At 64.1% G+C, this 13,039-nt stretch overlaps 3 protein-coding genes across 19 annotated transcripts in view; 1 reads left to right on the top strand and 2 right to left on the bottom strand.

Annotated features, from left to right (window-relative positions):
* Positions 1–48: 48 nt before the first annotated feature.
* On the bottom strand, positions 49–4,435 carry ARTN (artemin). Its single transcript, XM_015291307.4, has 4 exons — positions 4,185–4,435; positions 1,604–1,674; positions 1,327–1,504; positions 49–1,172 (listed from the first exon to the last, which is right to left on the bottom strand). The coding sequence occupies exons 1-4, from the start codon at positions 4,228–4,230 to the stop codon at positions 736–738; spliced, it is 732 nt and encodes a 243-aa protein (XP_015146793.1). The 5' UTR covers positions 4,231–4,435; the 3' UTR covers positions 49–735.
* Positions 4,436–4,454: 19 nt separating this feature from the next.
* Positions 4,455–7,032, top strand: LOC112532898. Its single transcript, XM_025153106.2, has 2 exons — positions 4,455–4,810; positions 6,013–7,032. The coding sequence occupies exon 2, from the start codon at positions 6,026–6,028 to the stop codon at positions 6,689–6,691; it is 666 nt and encodes a 221-aa protein (XP_025008874.2). The 5' UTR covers positions 4,455–4,810; positions 6,013–6,025; the 3' UTR covers positions 6,692–7,032.
* ST3GAL3 (ST3 beta-galactoside alpha-2,3-sialyltransferase 3) overlaps positions 6,902–13,039 on the bottom strand; it is a 150,686-nt gene continuing 144,548 nt past the window's right edge. For all 17 annotated transcript variants that reach the window (XM_015290987.4, XM_015290989.4, XM_004936701.5 and 14 more), the window contains one exon: positions 6,902–10,253. In XM_015290987.4, the coding sequence (XP_015146473.1) occupies positions 10,164–10,253 (90 nt within the window). In that variant the 3' untranslated portion in view covers positions 6,902–10,163. The remainder of the gene's footprint in view (positions 10,254–13,039) is intronic.

The following is a 13,039-nucleotide window of genomic DNA, read 5'->3' as shown; positions in this document are numbered from 1 at the left end:
TCCCGGCCCCGCGCCCCGCCCCGCCGCGGGATACGCACAGCTCGGCGCTGCGGGGTCGGCCGGGCGGCCCATCGCTTTATTGCTACGGGAAAAGGCGGCTGTACAAAAATAGAGTTTATCCTCCCATGTTTCTTTTTTTCTTTTTAACAAATAATAGAAAAACAAAACAAAAAAAACCCCAAAAAAAACAAAAAACAAACGCTGCGGGCACGAGGAGCCCGAGGCCGGGGCTTCGCATCAGCGCTGGGGTTGCATTACACCCGGCCCCGCGGGCCCAAAGTCATAAATAGGAGCTGCCGCTCGAGAACAATAAATAAATAACTTAGAGCAATAAATAGTTGAGTGCCGCAGCGCCGCGGGGACCCTCGGAGCCGGGCAGGGACCCAGGGCTGGGGCTGGGCGTCGCCCCATGCTGCTGCACGTTGGCCCCTGTCCTCGGGGAGCCCCCCCTGGGTGTCCCCTCCTGCCCCGCTCCCGTCCCCTCCGATGCTCGCGGGGATGCGGGGACAGCAGTCCGGCATAGGGATGCTCCATCCCCTCCATCTCTCCCAGGTTGGGGCGCACCCCCCGGCTCTCCGCTTGGCACCGAGCGGAGGGGCTCGGTTGCAGAACCCCCCGCAACCGCATCACCTCGGTCCCTCGTGGCCGTGTCACACCGGGACCGCCCTTCTGCCTCCCTCCAGGCCGGGGATCGGCAGCGCGTGTCGAGCCGAGGACGAGCCGGCAGCCCACCCATCAACCGATGCAGCTGCACTCGGCCGCCGAGAGCTTCTCCACTGTCTGCCACGTGTTCTGCACGTCCATGAAGGACACGGCCTCGTAGCGCGTGGGCCGGCAGCAGGGGTGGCTGAGCACGCGCTCCTGCGGCCCCGGCACGATGAGCTGCTGCCGCAGCAGGCTGCCCAGCGTCAGGTCGTAGTTGCTGCGCGCCCGGTGGCACGACCCGCTGCAGTACTTGAAGAGCACGATCTCGTCCGAGTTGAAGCCCAGCCCCAGGTCTCGCACCTTCACCATCAGGTTGCGGATGTGGCAGTTGCGCCCGCGGGCACCACGCGAAGCTTTCCGCTGTCCCTTCTTGGCTTTGCCGGTGCCCGGCGGCGAGCGCTCGGCACGCAGCAGCAGGTCCTCCGCCAGCTCCGTGCCACCCGGGGCTCCCGTCGTCACGTTGTCACCTGTGGGCCAGCAGGACGGCACCGTCAGCTCCTGTCCACCCAGCACCGCCGAGCCCCCCATCCCCTACAGTGACCGCCCGTGCTCAGGGCCACCGTGCCCAGGATGGACGTGCTACCGTGCCCAAGCCGCAGGGTGGCCGTCCCCAACACGCACCGTGCAGTTGGCTCCAGGCGAGCGGCACCTCCACGCCGTCCTCCGTGCTGGCCGTGGCCGTGCCCCGCGGTGTGGGGGCTGCATCCAGCGTCTCGTTGCAGTGCGGGGTCCGCACGGTGCCCGCCGCCAGCCCGGCCAGCAGTGACAGGATGGCGAGGACCCCCCACAGCATCCCCTCCTGCAACACAGCAGAGCGCGGTGGGGTGAGTGCCGGCCTCAGGGATGGAGATGGGAACAGGGGGTCCCGGCCATCACGGGCAAGTAGGCATGGGCTCACCTTGGGCTGTGGGTGCGTGCTGGGTCTTGCAGGTCTTGGCTTTGGTGGTCCTGCTTGCTGCTCCATGCTGGCTGCAAGAACAGGGTGTGTATCAGTGCCTGTGCAGTGGGAATGGGGTGGACGCTGGCAGCACCCACCCCTGCCCACCCAGATCCTGCTGGCATCCCAGAGAGGCCATCGAGCTGGCCCAGCAGCTGGCACACCTTTGTCCCACCAAGCATGCCATCCCCTCCCTCATCTGCCCCACAGTGCCTCCTGCCCCCATGGCCACATACCCACAACACCCACACACCCCTCCCCGGGGATGCTCGTGGAAGGGCCTTTGCCCCACACCTCTCTTTGGGAGGATGCAGGCTGGCTCCTCACACGAGCAGCCCGGGATGCCAGGCTGTGCTGTAAGGCAGTGACTGGGAGCACCACAGAGGGGGGGCCCTTTTCCCATGGCTCTTCCCTGGGAATGTTTTTCTTCCTGGCAGTGGGAGCCTGACCTCGGGAGCTCCAAATCCATTAGCACAGGGTCCCCTGGTGCAGCCACCCCCAAGCCCCATGCTGCCTGCCCGCCATGCTGCCTGGAAGCTGAGGCACACAGCCCCAAACAGTGTGGCTGGAGGGTGGGACGGGTGGGTCCCATGGGGACACAGCACTTCAGCACACTGCTCTCTCCAAGGCCATTCCACCCCAGTGCTCCCACCCGCCGCCTGCTGACCCTGCCACACAGGGACGGGGCTGTCCCCTTAGAGCTTGGTGGCATCCTGCAGCAAGGACTTCCCTTTGGCTTCCTCCCCGGTGCTCCGTGGTGGAGAAGCACTGGGATGGGACATGCTGCAGAGAGCTTTGCTGGCCTAAGGATGGCTGGAAGCAGCCAGGGTGCTGCCGCGGTGGGGAGACAAACTCCCCCAGCCCTTGAGGAGACGCTCACCAGGCCCCAGGTCCCGCTGCTGCATGGGTGGCACTGAGCCATGCCATGCCGAGGGGCTGCCATGGGCACTGCCAGGCCCTCCGACCCACTCTGGGGTCTGAGCACCGGGCAGGTCTGGCAGCAGGCCCCCGCTGTAACCACAGCCTGGCCAAGCACGACCCACGCAGCACATTGCTCCCATGGCGGCCCGTGGCCCCATGCCAGCCACTGCTGCCAGGTCATGGTTTTCCCAGGCCGGCACCCCCAGAGGGGCCATGCGAGGGTCCCGTGGCCCCGTCGGGAGGAACCTGGGCCCCCCGTCCCTGTCCTGCCACCCCGCCGCGGCCCCTCAGCCCCAGCAGCACATCGGCACGGGACGGGGGCCCTCGCAGGCGGCGGGCCGGGAGCCAGGAGGTGACACAGCCTTGGGGCCCACGGTGCGGGGCTGCCGTCCCTTCGGCCCCGGCCCGGCCCGGCCCGGGCACCGCCCGTCCCCTCGGGAGCCGCGCACCGCCGGCGGTGTAACGCGCTCTGCCGCCCCGGTCCGAGCGGGAGCATCTGCCCCGGGAGAGAGAACGGGCGTGCGGCGGAGCCGGGCTGCAGTTCAGGCTTCTCCCATCCGGCGGCAGCACGGCCCCGGAATCCGCCGAGAGGAGCGGGAGGGAGAAGGTCGCTCCCCGCGGCGGCCCGCGTTGGCTCCGCACTCTCGTGGGGAGAACGGGCAGGGCTCAGCCGGGCTCCCGGGCACCGCAAGAGGATGGCAGCCCCGCAGCCCCGGCTGTCTGACAGCGGTCCGGGTGGGAGCTGCCGCCGGCACGGCTGGAAGAGCCCCGGCCGCTAATGGGCTCCGCAGCTCTTCCCAGGTCGGGATCAGAGCGATTCAAGCGAGGATGCACCCTCGCTCGGTTCAGCCTGTCCCGTCCCCCCCCCCTACCCCAACACGCGTCCCACCCCCGGGGCTGCGCACCTCTCGCCGCCCACGCCGGGGAGCCCCAGCGCCGGGAGCGCGCGTCCCGACATCCCGAGGGCTGCTCGGGGCCGTGCATAACGCCGGGTCTCCTGGCCGTGCCCTGAGACCTCCTCGGGCACCTGCGGGCACCACGGCGCTGCCCAGAGCAGGATTCGCGAGGGGTCGCCCACAGGTGACGCGGGGCTGGCACCTGTCCGCAGGGCCGGGGGAGCCCGGAGCCGGACACGTGGGACCACGAGCCGAGTGGAAGCGGACTCTCCGACCCGCGGGCAGCGCCGGGCCCCGCGTCCCGGTGCTCCCACCGGCACTACGGGACGCGCGGTCACGGCGGGAGCTGCCCCGCTCCGTGCCCGCACGCCGGTACCGGCTGACCCCGGGTTGCCCGACGTGCCCAGCGGGCTGAGCCCGGCCCCGTGCCCCGGACACCCGCAGAGGGGTCCCGGCCTCTTCCCGGCCCGGGTACGGAGCCCCGTTCCCCGCCGCGGCTCCCGAGCGCCTCCGGCCGCGCGGCCGGGATCGGACAGCCGCGGGAGCCGTCCGGTCGGGACCTGCCCCGAGGTCCGGGCCCCTCTCGCCTCTCCGCGGGTTTTGCCGGTCGGGGCGGGCGGCGGAGCGACTCCCTCCCTCCACCCCCCCCCGCCCCGGTGTTCCCGCAGCGCCGCTGCCGGCAGGCTGGGACGGACGCTGCCGCCCGCCCCCCGGCCCGCACTCACCGTGCCCGCGGCGGGGACCATCCCCCGGGCCGCCGCCGCTCCGCATCGCCTCCGCTCCCCGCCGCCCCCCGCCGCCCGCCGCCGCCGCGCCGGGGCGGGGCGCGGGCGGGGGCCGGCGCTGCCCCGCCGACACCGGCACCGACTCCCGCCGCCGCTCGCCGTGCCGCTCCCGCTGCGCCTCGGGGGTCGCGACGCGGGTCCCGCTGCGCCTCGCGGTGCGGTGCCGGGCCCGGCGGGCGGGCGCGCAGTGCGGGGTAGCGGCGGCTCCATCCCGCTCCCGCCGCAGCCGCCGGTGTCAAATTCCAGCGGCCGTCACCTGACCGGCGGGGCGGGCACCGGCACCGCGCCCCGACAGGCACCGGGACCCCAACCCGCGCCGGACGAGACCCCGCCGCTGGCAGGAGCCGCACCCCGCATCGGTACCGGGATCCGCACCAGCCCCCGAGCTCGGAGGGAGACTCGCACCGCGCCGGCGCCGGCACCGGGACCCGCTCGGAACCAGCGGGCAGACGGAGCCCCGCAGGACGGACCGCCGGACGGACGCCCCGACAGCGCGTTGCCAGCGGCACGGACGCACGGACAGAGCCCGGGGACAGAACTCAGCCCTTCCCCGAGCGCTGCGGGAGGTGGGGACCGAGCCCCGCGCGCGGGGTGGCCGCAGCCCCACGGCGTCGGGGGGAGCCCCGCGGAGGCCCCTCACTCTCAGCAGCCCCGCGGGGACCCCTCGCACTCGGGGACCCCTCGGGAGGGGCGGCCCGTGGGTTCGGGGGGAGGCGAGCGGGGACCGTCCCTACGGCGCGTCCCACGCACCCGAGCCGCCTCGGGCCACCGCGTGCCTCGCGTGCGCGTCCGGAGGAGGAGTCCGTCCGCCCGCCCGCGGGCCCTTACCTCCGCCCGCTCCCTGCCTCCCTCCGCCGGGGCCGCCGCAGGCCCGGGGGACATGGGGGCCGGCTGGCGAGCCGAGCCGAGCCCGTGCGAGTCCTTACGTCACCGCCCAGGGCCCTCCACGTCCATCCCGGGGCTCTCGAGTGCTCCTTGCGAACGTGCCAAATCCCAGGGCCGCCTCCGCTCGGCCCCGCTTCACACGTGCTCCCCGGGCCGGAGCGAGCCGACGGGACGCAGCCCGGCCCCGGCCTCGTCTGCTCGGATTATCCCGCGTGGGGATGACAGCTCCGCTCCCTCCTGCGGCATCACCTGTCGGGCAGTGTGAGGGCTAAGCTGTCCCTGCTGCTGGCGGCCACGCGGCACAGGGCGCGGAGACGCTGCCCCCAGCCTGTGGCGGGGGTTCCCCTGCCTCTTAGCAGGTTTGGGGGTACAGGAGCATCCCTACGGGACGGGGGAGAGGGAACGGGTTGCTCTGCTTTGCAGGGATGGAGAGTGGGGTGATGGGGACGCTCACTTGGAAATGGTGCTCGCGAGTGGCATGCTGTGCCCTGGGGTGCCTGGCTGTGTCTGTAGGGCAAGAGCTGTGTCCACGCTGGGGAGGTGTTGACAAGATGGGCATAGCACAGAGGGCTGCCCAGTGGACCTGTAGGGTGCCCACGGTGTCCCTTGTGTCTGGATGGCAGCGTCCTGCCTCTCTCCTCTCCTGTCCCTTTGTGGCTGATGTCCCAGAAACCAGGGGTCCCGACTCCCTGCTCAACCCCTGGAGATGTCACCCTCAGCCCAGCAACACCCTAGTGGCAAGGGGTGGCGCTTCCCAGCATTGTGCCCAAATCCCACCTGCTGCCAGTAGCTACCTCCAAGTCACCGCTGCATCGGCCCTGCAGGGCTGGGGCTGTCCCCATGTCCCCGTGTCCCCAGTCTGCTCTGACGTCCGTCCCCGCAGGTGCCACCCGTGCATGAGGCAGATGGGGCTGACGTGCTCCAGTGGACGATGCGGTGTGACAGAACACATGTGGCGGAGAGCTGTGACGCAGATGGACCGGCCGCTTGCATCGTCCCTGTCTGGTGGTGACGTGGCTCCTCCGGGGACGTCTGCTACCAGCAGTGTCTGTTTCTGCCAACCTGGCTGTCCCCACACGCCCTGTGCTCCTGGCAGCACATCTGGGCTGCTCCAGGCTGGTGGCAGCAGTGGCTCTGCTTATTGGGCCAGGAGGAGCAGAACAGGAAGGTGTGATCTGCGCATCTCCTCACTGGAAGGGATCTGTAACCCGCAGCCGTGCAGTGGGAACCGACTGTCCCTGCAGTGTCCCACCAGCGCTGGCAGGAAGCCACCATCTGCGTCTGGCAGCCCTGTCACCCACTTGGAAGCGGCCGCCCCAAGCAATCAGACTTGTCCCACGGCTCTGGAAGCTCCCCAGAACCGCCAGTGTTTGCAGGAGGGGTCACATCCTCCCTCTGGGCCCTGGCAGGTGTTGCAGTCGGTCACAAGATCGGCCCCCGGCTTCCTAAACTGCTTCCTTCCTGGACACTGCTGCGGTGAGAAGGTCAGCGGGCCGGACACCTGCCTTCGCCGTGCCGCACCCAGCCCTATGGCTGCATGTCCAGGAGCAGCCCCAGCGTGAGGAGACCCAAAGAGGGACTCAGCTGGAGGACTGCGGCAGCTGGGACACCAAACAGCCTTGAAATATACATGGTGTGCACCCGCACCGAGCCCTCTCCTACGCCCTCAGTCACCAGGCAGGAGGAGGAGGTAGCAGCGAAGGCAGCGGGTGCAGCCTGAGCCGGGGAATCCCTCTGCCCGCCACAGGCAGCAGAAGAAAGAGGCCAGTGGAGCTTGTTTGATAGCTTTATTGCTTCTGTGATATGACTGAATTGATGTGACATAAGCCGGCTTGAGGAGCCTGCGAGACTCCCACCTCCCTGCCTAGAGGGGAAATTAAAAACAAAACAAAACAAAACAAAACAAAAAAAAAAACAACAAAAACCTGCAGAAACTAAAACTGGTTTTAAAAACTCGCTGAGTTCTTGTACCTCGCTGTGGCACAGTACGGGGGAGCTCACAGCACTCAGAGAGGGTCCCTGTGTCACCTCGGGCTGCGGAGGAGCCCCGGCCTGGGAGGTGGCTGCATGGCCTGCACCAAAGGAGCGGCTTCGGTCCCGCCGCAGCCCCCGGCCCCAGCCCTGCACCAGCAGCACGGCCACAGCTGCTGGCATGGGGCTTCCCCAGCCCTGCCCTCCCCAGCCTCTCCCCTGGCAGATTCCCTGCCACCCCGATGGCCTTTCTGCACAGCGGCGTGGCAGAGCTGTCAGGCAAACCCGCTCTATATTTAGGCCTTGGAGAATTCCCCTGGGCTCTCCTTTCCGAGCTGAAAAAGGTGAGTCACGGTGAGGGAGAGGCCGAGACTCGCATCCGTCCCACTGACCCTGCCCTGACCCGCGCACCGCTCCGAGCTGGCAGGACTGCTGTGTTTCGGAGGGCGGGAGGTGGCTGCAGGTGCACGCGAGGAGACAGCCGAAGGAGCAGCTGCCAGGAGTGAAACTCAGTGCCGTGTGCTGCCCTGGGGTGGGAGGCGGAATGTGCCGGCATCACCCCCAGGGCATGGCCACGGGACGTTCTGTGGTTGCGCTCGTCTCACCCATGTCAATGAGACAGTGAGACGGGGGGAACTGTGGTCCCCCAGCACCTCCATCTTCTCTCCTTCTGCTTGCAGGTGGCCCTGGGCCACGTGCTCGGCTCCTGGGTGCCCCACCAGGGTGCAGGGAAAAGCCTGGGGTCACCACCCCGGGCGGCAGGCACAGCTTCCCATCAGGACTTGTCCCCAGCCATGGTGGGGAGTTGGGATGCCAGGGAAAGCGGAGCACCCTCCATGGGCCTGGAGCCAGTGAGCTGGAACATAACGGTGCCCCACAGCTTTGTAGTGTTCAATAAAAGCAAGTGAATCAAACTGATGCTATCACAGGTCTCCATGGGGCTCCCTCCACAGCACCTCTGGTGGTAGTGAGGAGCCCAGCACTGACACCGAAGGCTCTTTACCCTCCGGCTGCAGCTCCCTGCTCTCTGGCAGCTCAGCTCCTGCAGCACGTGGATGGGACCCAGCACAACCCACTGGGGCTCCCACAGCAGCAGCTGAAGACCCAGTTCAAGCATTAGGTCCAACTCAGGGCCAGGTCCAGCCCAGGCACCTCCACTGCTGCTGTGGCAGAGCCTCTGCTGCTGATGGTTCCTGGGCCCAGGCTGCCACATACTAATTGCTACGGGAGGGAGAGTACCCAAGTGAGTTATCTGCTACAGCAGATGCTCCAAATCTGCTGGAAAGCCCATCTTTTTGGGCTGGACACCTCACGGAGCATCCTGGGGCAAGCACAGACCTGAGGCAGCAGGAAGCGCCTGGCTGGCAGGGGAGGGGGACAGGAGTAGGGAAACTGGAAGGAGAACAGAAGGGAGAAACTCCCAGCATCCCTCTGCCTCCTGCGGCCTGTAATCCCTGGGTCACTGCATGCCTCTCCTGCACATCGTCTGAGTCTCAGCCCTGGCAAGTCAGTGGAAAAGAGGCCCGCGCAAGCCCTTCTCTGAGCATCTCCTGTCCATGCCAGGGACACGTTCTCCCTTCAGCTCAGAGCAAGGCAAGCTGCAGTCCTCGGACTATGCCAGATACAGCACCATGACCCAGCCAGCATCCCTGCAGGATCACCTCCACCAACCCCAGCGGTGGCCTCGACACGGGGACGTGGCTCAGAGGGTGCACCACAGTTTCCCTCAGCAGTCCCCCTCCTGCCCACGCTCTCCAGGTGGACGAGATCATCCCGCTGTCCTTGCACTCAGCCACGGCGCTCAGTTTATTCCAGCTCCTCTGAAATACGTACACAAATCAAATGTGCAAATACTGCATCTCGGGACCAAGACAGCAAAGGAAGGGACGTGCTCCTGAGAGCAGGAGGAGCAGCAGCGCTCGAGCAGCACGGGAGGAGCTTGGACATGAAATGAGCAGGGGCCGAGCAGAAGGTGAGGGTTCCCAGCAGGCCCCCACACTTGCCAGCACGCTCCATCATTGCTGAGGTCACAAGTCACTTAAATAGGGAACATGATCGAGTCCGGAACATAAAACATCTTCGGTGGCCTGGTCTTCAATATGCAAAGCTTCAGATCCCCACGCAGCATCGGACCTCCTTCCAAAAAACAAACCACTGATCTCCCCCACAAAAACAAAGCAGGATGCTGTCCAGAAGTGGTGACACCGATCTGCACGGACTCCACGAGGGCTCTGCACAGCAAGCACGGACCTGACAGCCCTGAGCACGACGAGGTGGGCTCCGCAGCGCTGTGACAGGCGGCACGGTGGGCCTGCTGCAGGCAGAGAGCCACCAGTTCCAGCGTCAGGGCAGAGCAAACAGCTATGGAAAACACAGCCAAGTGAGTGGCTGCCGCCGCCGCTTCTATGCAGGAAGGGAGGAAAAGTGCAGAAAAACAAACCCGTGCTCATCTCCAATGAGAAGCTCCAAGTGGAGAAGGAGGGGAAGCCAACCTCCCTTTAAATTATAGCAGCACCAACAACACTGACGGTTTGGACGGATTTGTTTTCCTGGGGAAAGGTCTGAGGGCAGTGAGAATGCAGATGGGATGTGGTGAGGCCGAGCTTTCTGCAGGGCTGTGCACAAGCAGACTTGCTTTGCACGTTGGTAATTCTACGATGATTCCAGCAGAGTTTCTTTTAAAAAATACTACTTTGTACATTCAGGCACTGCTGCCTCGGGGCAGCGTCACCTCCCATTTGGCACAAATCGCTTTATTCACAAACCTTTCTTCTCTCTCCTGAGTCTTTCCTGTTTAATTCTGGACACAGAAGATCCGTCTGTGATGCAGAGTTCAAGAACTGCCCACTGAGCCCCTCGCCCGCCTCCTGCCAGCTCCAGGACTGGAGGCAGCAGATGCAACCTTCCTGCAGCCCGGCGATGCGAGAGGGCCTTCCCAGAGCACCCGGGCATCTCTGTGTGTCTCCAGGGAAGTGGGATTCTTGTGGGGGGCTGCCAGTGCCTGCTCCCAGAGCCGCAGCGTATGTCTTCCTCTCCTCCCTTTGAGGCAGGGGCTGCAGCCACTCAGATCCCACTGGTCAGGTCCGTGATGACTCGGGCTTTCACCAGCTTCCGCAGGAACTCCTTCTCCCGTTGGATGTTGTGCGTCCAGGACTAGAAGGAAATGGGAAAGACAGAGGTCAGCAGCTATCTCAGCCACGTGTGCTCCTGCACCCCGCATCGTGGGAGGCTTCAGCTGGGGCAGTGCAAGGAGACAGGCCCCGGTGCCACCAGAAGAGTCCTTGCAGCCCAAGGACCTTCTCTGACCAAAAGCAGATACAGCCAGCAGTCAGACTTGTGTATCTGAGGCAGGGGTTGGGTGAACCTTTTTGACATGGTGAGATCTGGGCATCTCAGGTACCTTCACCTTGGGCAGACATACCGACACGTGTCCAAGAGCACAGCGTTAAGACCCATCTGTGCGTGGAGGATGCTCGTCCTGAAGTGTTTAAGGATTTGCCAGTCACATGCCTGATCTCAGGGAGTTCTCTCCCGGTGTTGTGTGCTCCTCAGCATTGGATTTGTACAGCAGGGCGGCAGCCCCTCTCCACAAACCAGCGGCGCTGAGGCCAGCTCCAGCCTCCGCTGGCCCTAACGACAGGAAATTGCATGCTAAAGGTTACACTAATACAATGAGAAGGGTGAAATGGTCACATCTCCCAGCCAGGCGTTTCGGAGCAGTGATCGCTATAGCTGTTGGCAGCCCACCCAGATGTGTTCCCTGCAGCAGGCTTTAGCAGTGTTCACAGCGTCTGCCACCACCCCACTGCGCTGGTACTGTTACAGCACTTAATGAAAGCAGTGAGTAATTTGTCCCCTGGGGAGACAGAGAGCAGGGGAAAGCAACTTTCCCCAAGATCTCCCAGTGAGACAAGAATGCCAGGGAAGGGATCCACATCGCCAGCACAGCGCTCTGGGCAGCAGGTACTACTGGCTCTAAGTAACATCTGGGATAAAATCCCTCCAGGAGAGCTCCCCAGAAATGGCTAGACCAGCAGAATGAGGGCACTATGTCAGCTGGGGGCTCATGCACGGTCCCCGCCATGCAGCAGCACCCGCACTGACAGCACAGCCCCTTGCTACGAGCACACGGCACCGGCAGAGGCAGCCAAGCTGCTGCCAATGCGCAGTGAGTGGCTGTCTGCTGGCACAGGGGTTGTGCTGTGAGATCCTCAGCTTAGTGAGTGCTCTTTCCCTTGCATCTGGCTGGGCTTGTTCAGAGCCCACCTGGAGCATCAAGGAGCCCAACTGTTCCTGACAGCACAGGCTGATCCCTCTCCCATGTCTTTCTGTCTCATCAGGCGGGGTGAGAAGCCAATTGGTTTCACCCAATACGACCTCCATGCATCCTGTGGTACGTAGTGACATAGATGGAAAGTGGAGCGGCAGCCATTTCTGAGCAAACCACAAACATCAGCTCGGGCCGCAAAGCAGGAAGGCAAGCTGCTGTGAAAGGCACAAGCAGAGCAGGAATGTAAGTACAGGAGGCGGGTGACAGAACTTTGGGTGATGTAACTGCACTGCCTTACACCACAGCCAGGTCTGGCTCCTGCACTGCACACCAGGCTGCTGGCCAGACGTACAAACCTCAAACTGCTCACAGCAGTAGGGCTGCTCTGTACCCCGGCCACAAGCCCATTTCCAAGCAGAAAGCCACAGGGAAGGGAAATTCAGCCTTCCACCTGATCCATGGGTCTCACTGATGCCTGTGGCAATGCCTTGTGGTTGAACGTATGACCACAGAGGGAGAGGAATAGGCTTTTGTCCCCTGCAAAGAGCACCCGCAGAGCTCACCGTGCAGTACTGTGCACCCAACAGCACCACAGGCGGGAGGGATGCAGCGTGTCTTCAACACCAGCTCAGGTTACTGATTGCAGGAGGGGGACTCACCCCACTGACAGACAGAGCTAATCAGGCGAAGGAGACTGCATTCCAGTGTGAGAGGCTGCGGGGGGGAGAAGATCTGGAGCAAATTTTTCAAAACTGCCAGAGAGAGGCAGGCACCTCGTTCCCATCACTGCCGAATGGGGAAAGGCAACAGACTGCACTGCAAAGCCTGCCTGGGAACTGAGTGCTGCAGATGCAGTGAGATGCTGCTCCACGTCAGTGCTGCATGCCGCTCAGTGCAAAGAACCCCAAGCATGGTTCTGTCAGCAGGATCCCATAAAAGCCATGCCATGGGAAGCACAGGTCTGCTTTGGGGCCAGGATCACACTAGAGCTGTTGTAGGGGAAGTTCTCTGTATCACACTGAGTATTTGTCACCACTTGTTGGGTAAGATGAGGTGCTCAAGCTGTCCTGGCCTTCTTTCAGCTGATGCAATGTCCTGAGCTGCAGCAGAGTGGTAAGGGAGCGGCAATGCTTTGACCACCTGTGACTCCACAGACAGGGCAGCGCTGGCAGTGCTTGTTTTGACATTTTAGGCACAGTGTTGTGAGCAGGATCCACACCTGGAGGAGGATTACATGAAGTGACCACAATTCCTGATCGCATTGCTGCAAATAAGCCTTTTTTTTTTTCTGCCCTTGGTTGCTAGCTGTGCTTGGGCTGCCCTGGCAAGATGCTCACCGTCCCTTCTGATGGCTTTGTTCCTCTTCCCAAGCACACTGAGCCATCACTGCCTCATTTCCTATTCTTGTATTCCCAGAGCTCCTGCCCTAAATGCTGAAGCCACACCTCAGCATCACAAGCAGCAAACTCCAGCTACTCCCCTGTGAATCTGCACCTCCAGAGCCCTTGTTGTTTGGGGACCAGCTGGGATTTCCTTTGCTTCGGGTCTTTCACTGATTAGTGGGTGGTTGCTCTTTTCTGTGGCGACAGCAGCAGGCGGAGGAGAGCTGCTCTGCAGGCACATGCACTGTTATGGCTGGCTGTTCCACAGGGGCTGCACTCGGTCTGAT

The sequence above is a fragment of the Gallus gallus genome, chromosome 8, assembly GCF_016699485.2.
Source record: "Gallus gallus isolate bGalGal1 chromosome 8, bGalGal1.mat.broiler.GRCg7b, whole genome shotgun sequence".
Taxonomy (NCBI): Eukaryota; Metazoa; Chordata; class Aves; order Galliformes; family Phasianidae; genus Gallus; species Gallus gallus.
The sequence above is the reverse complement of the archived record's forward strand: the minus strand, read 5'-3'. Positions and strand labels throughout refer to the sequence as shown.

Bases quoted from the DNA above. Each gene is read 5' to 3' on its own strand.
- LOC112532898 (XM_025153106.2), top strand. From the start codon at position 6,026: ATGAGGCAGATGGGGCTGACGTGCTCCAGTGGACGATGCGGTGTGACA.
- ARTN (XM_015291307.4), bottom strand. From the start codon at position 4,230: ATGCGGAGCGGCGGCGGCCCGGGGGATGGTCCCCGCCGCGGGCACG. The intron at 1,675-4,184 runs GTGAGTGCGGGC...CTGTTCTTGCAG, and splicing joins TGGTCCCCGCCGCGGGCACG to CCAGCATGGAGCAGCAAGCA. The intron at 1,173-1,326 runs GTGCGTGTTGGG...GCTGGCCCACAG, and splicing joins CGCCTGGAGCCAACTGCACG to GTGACAACGTGACGACGGGA.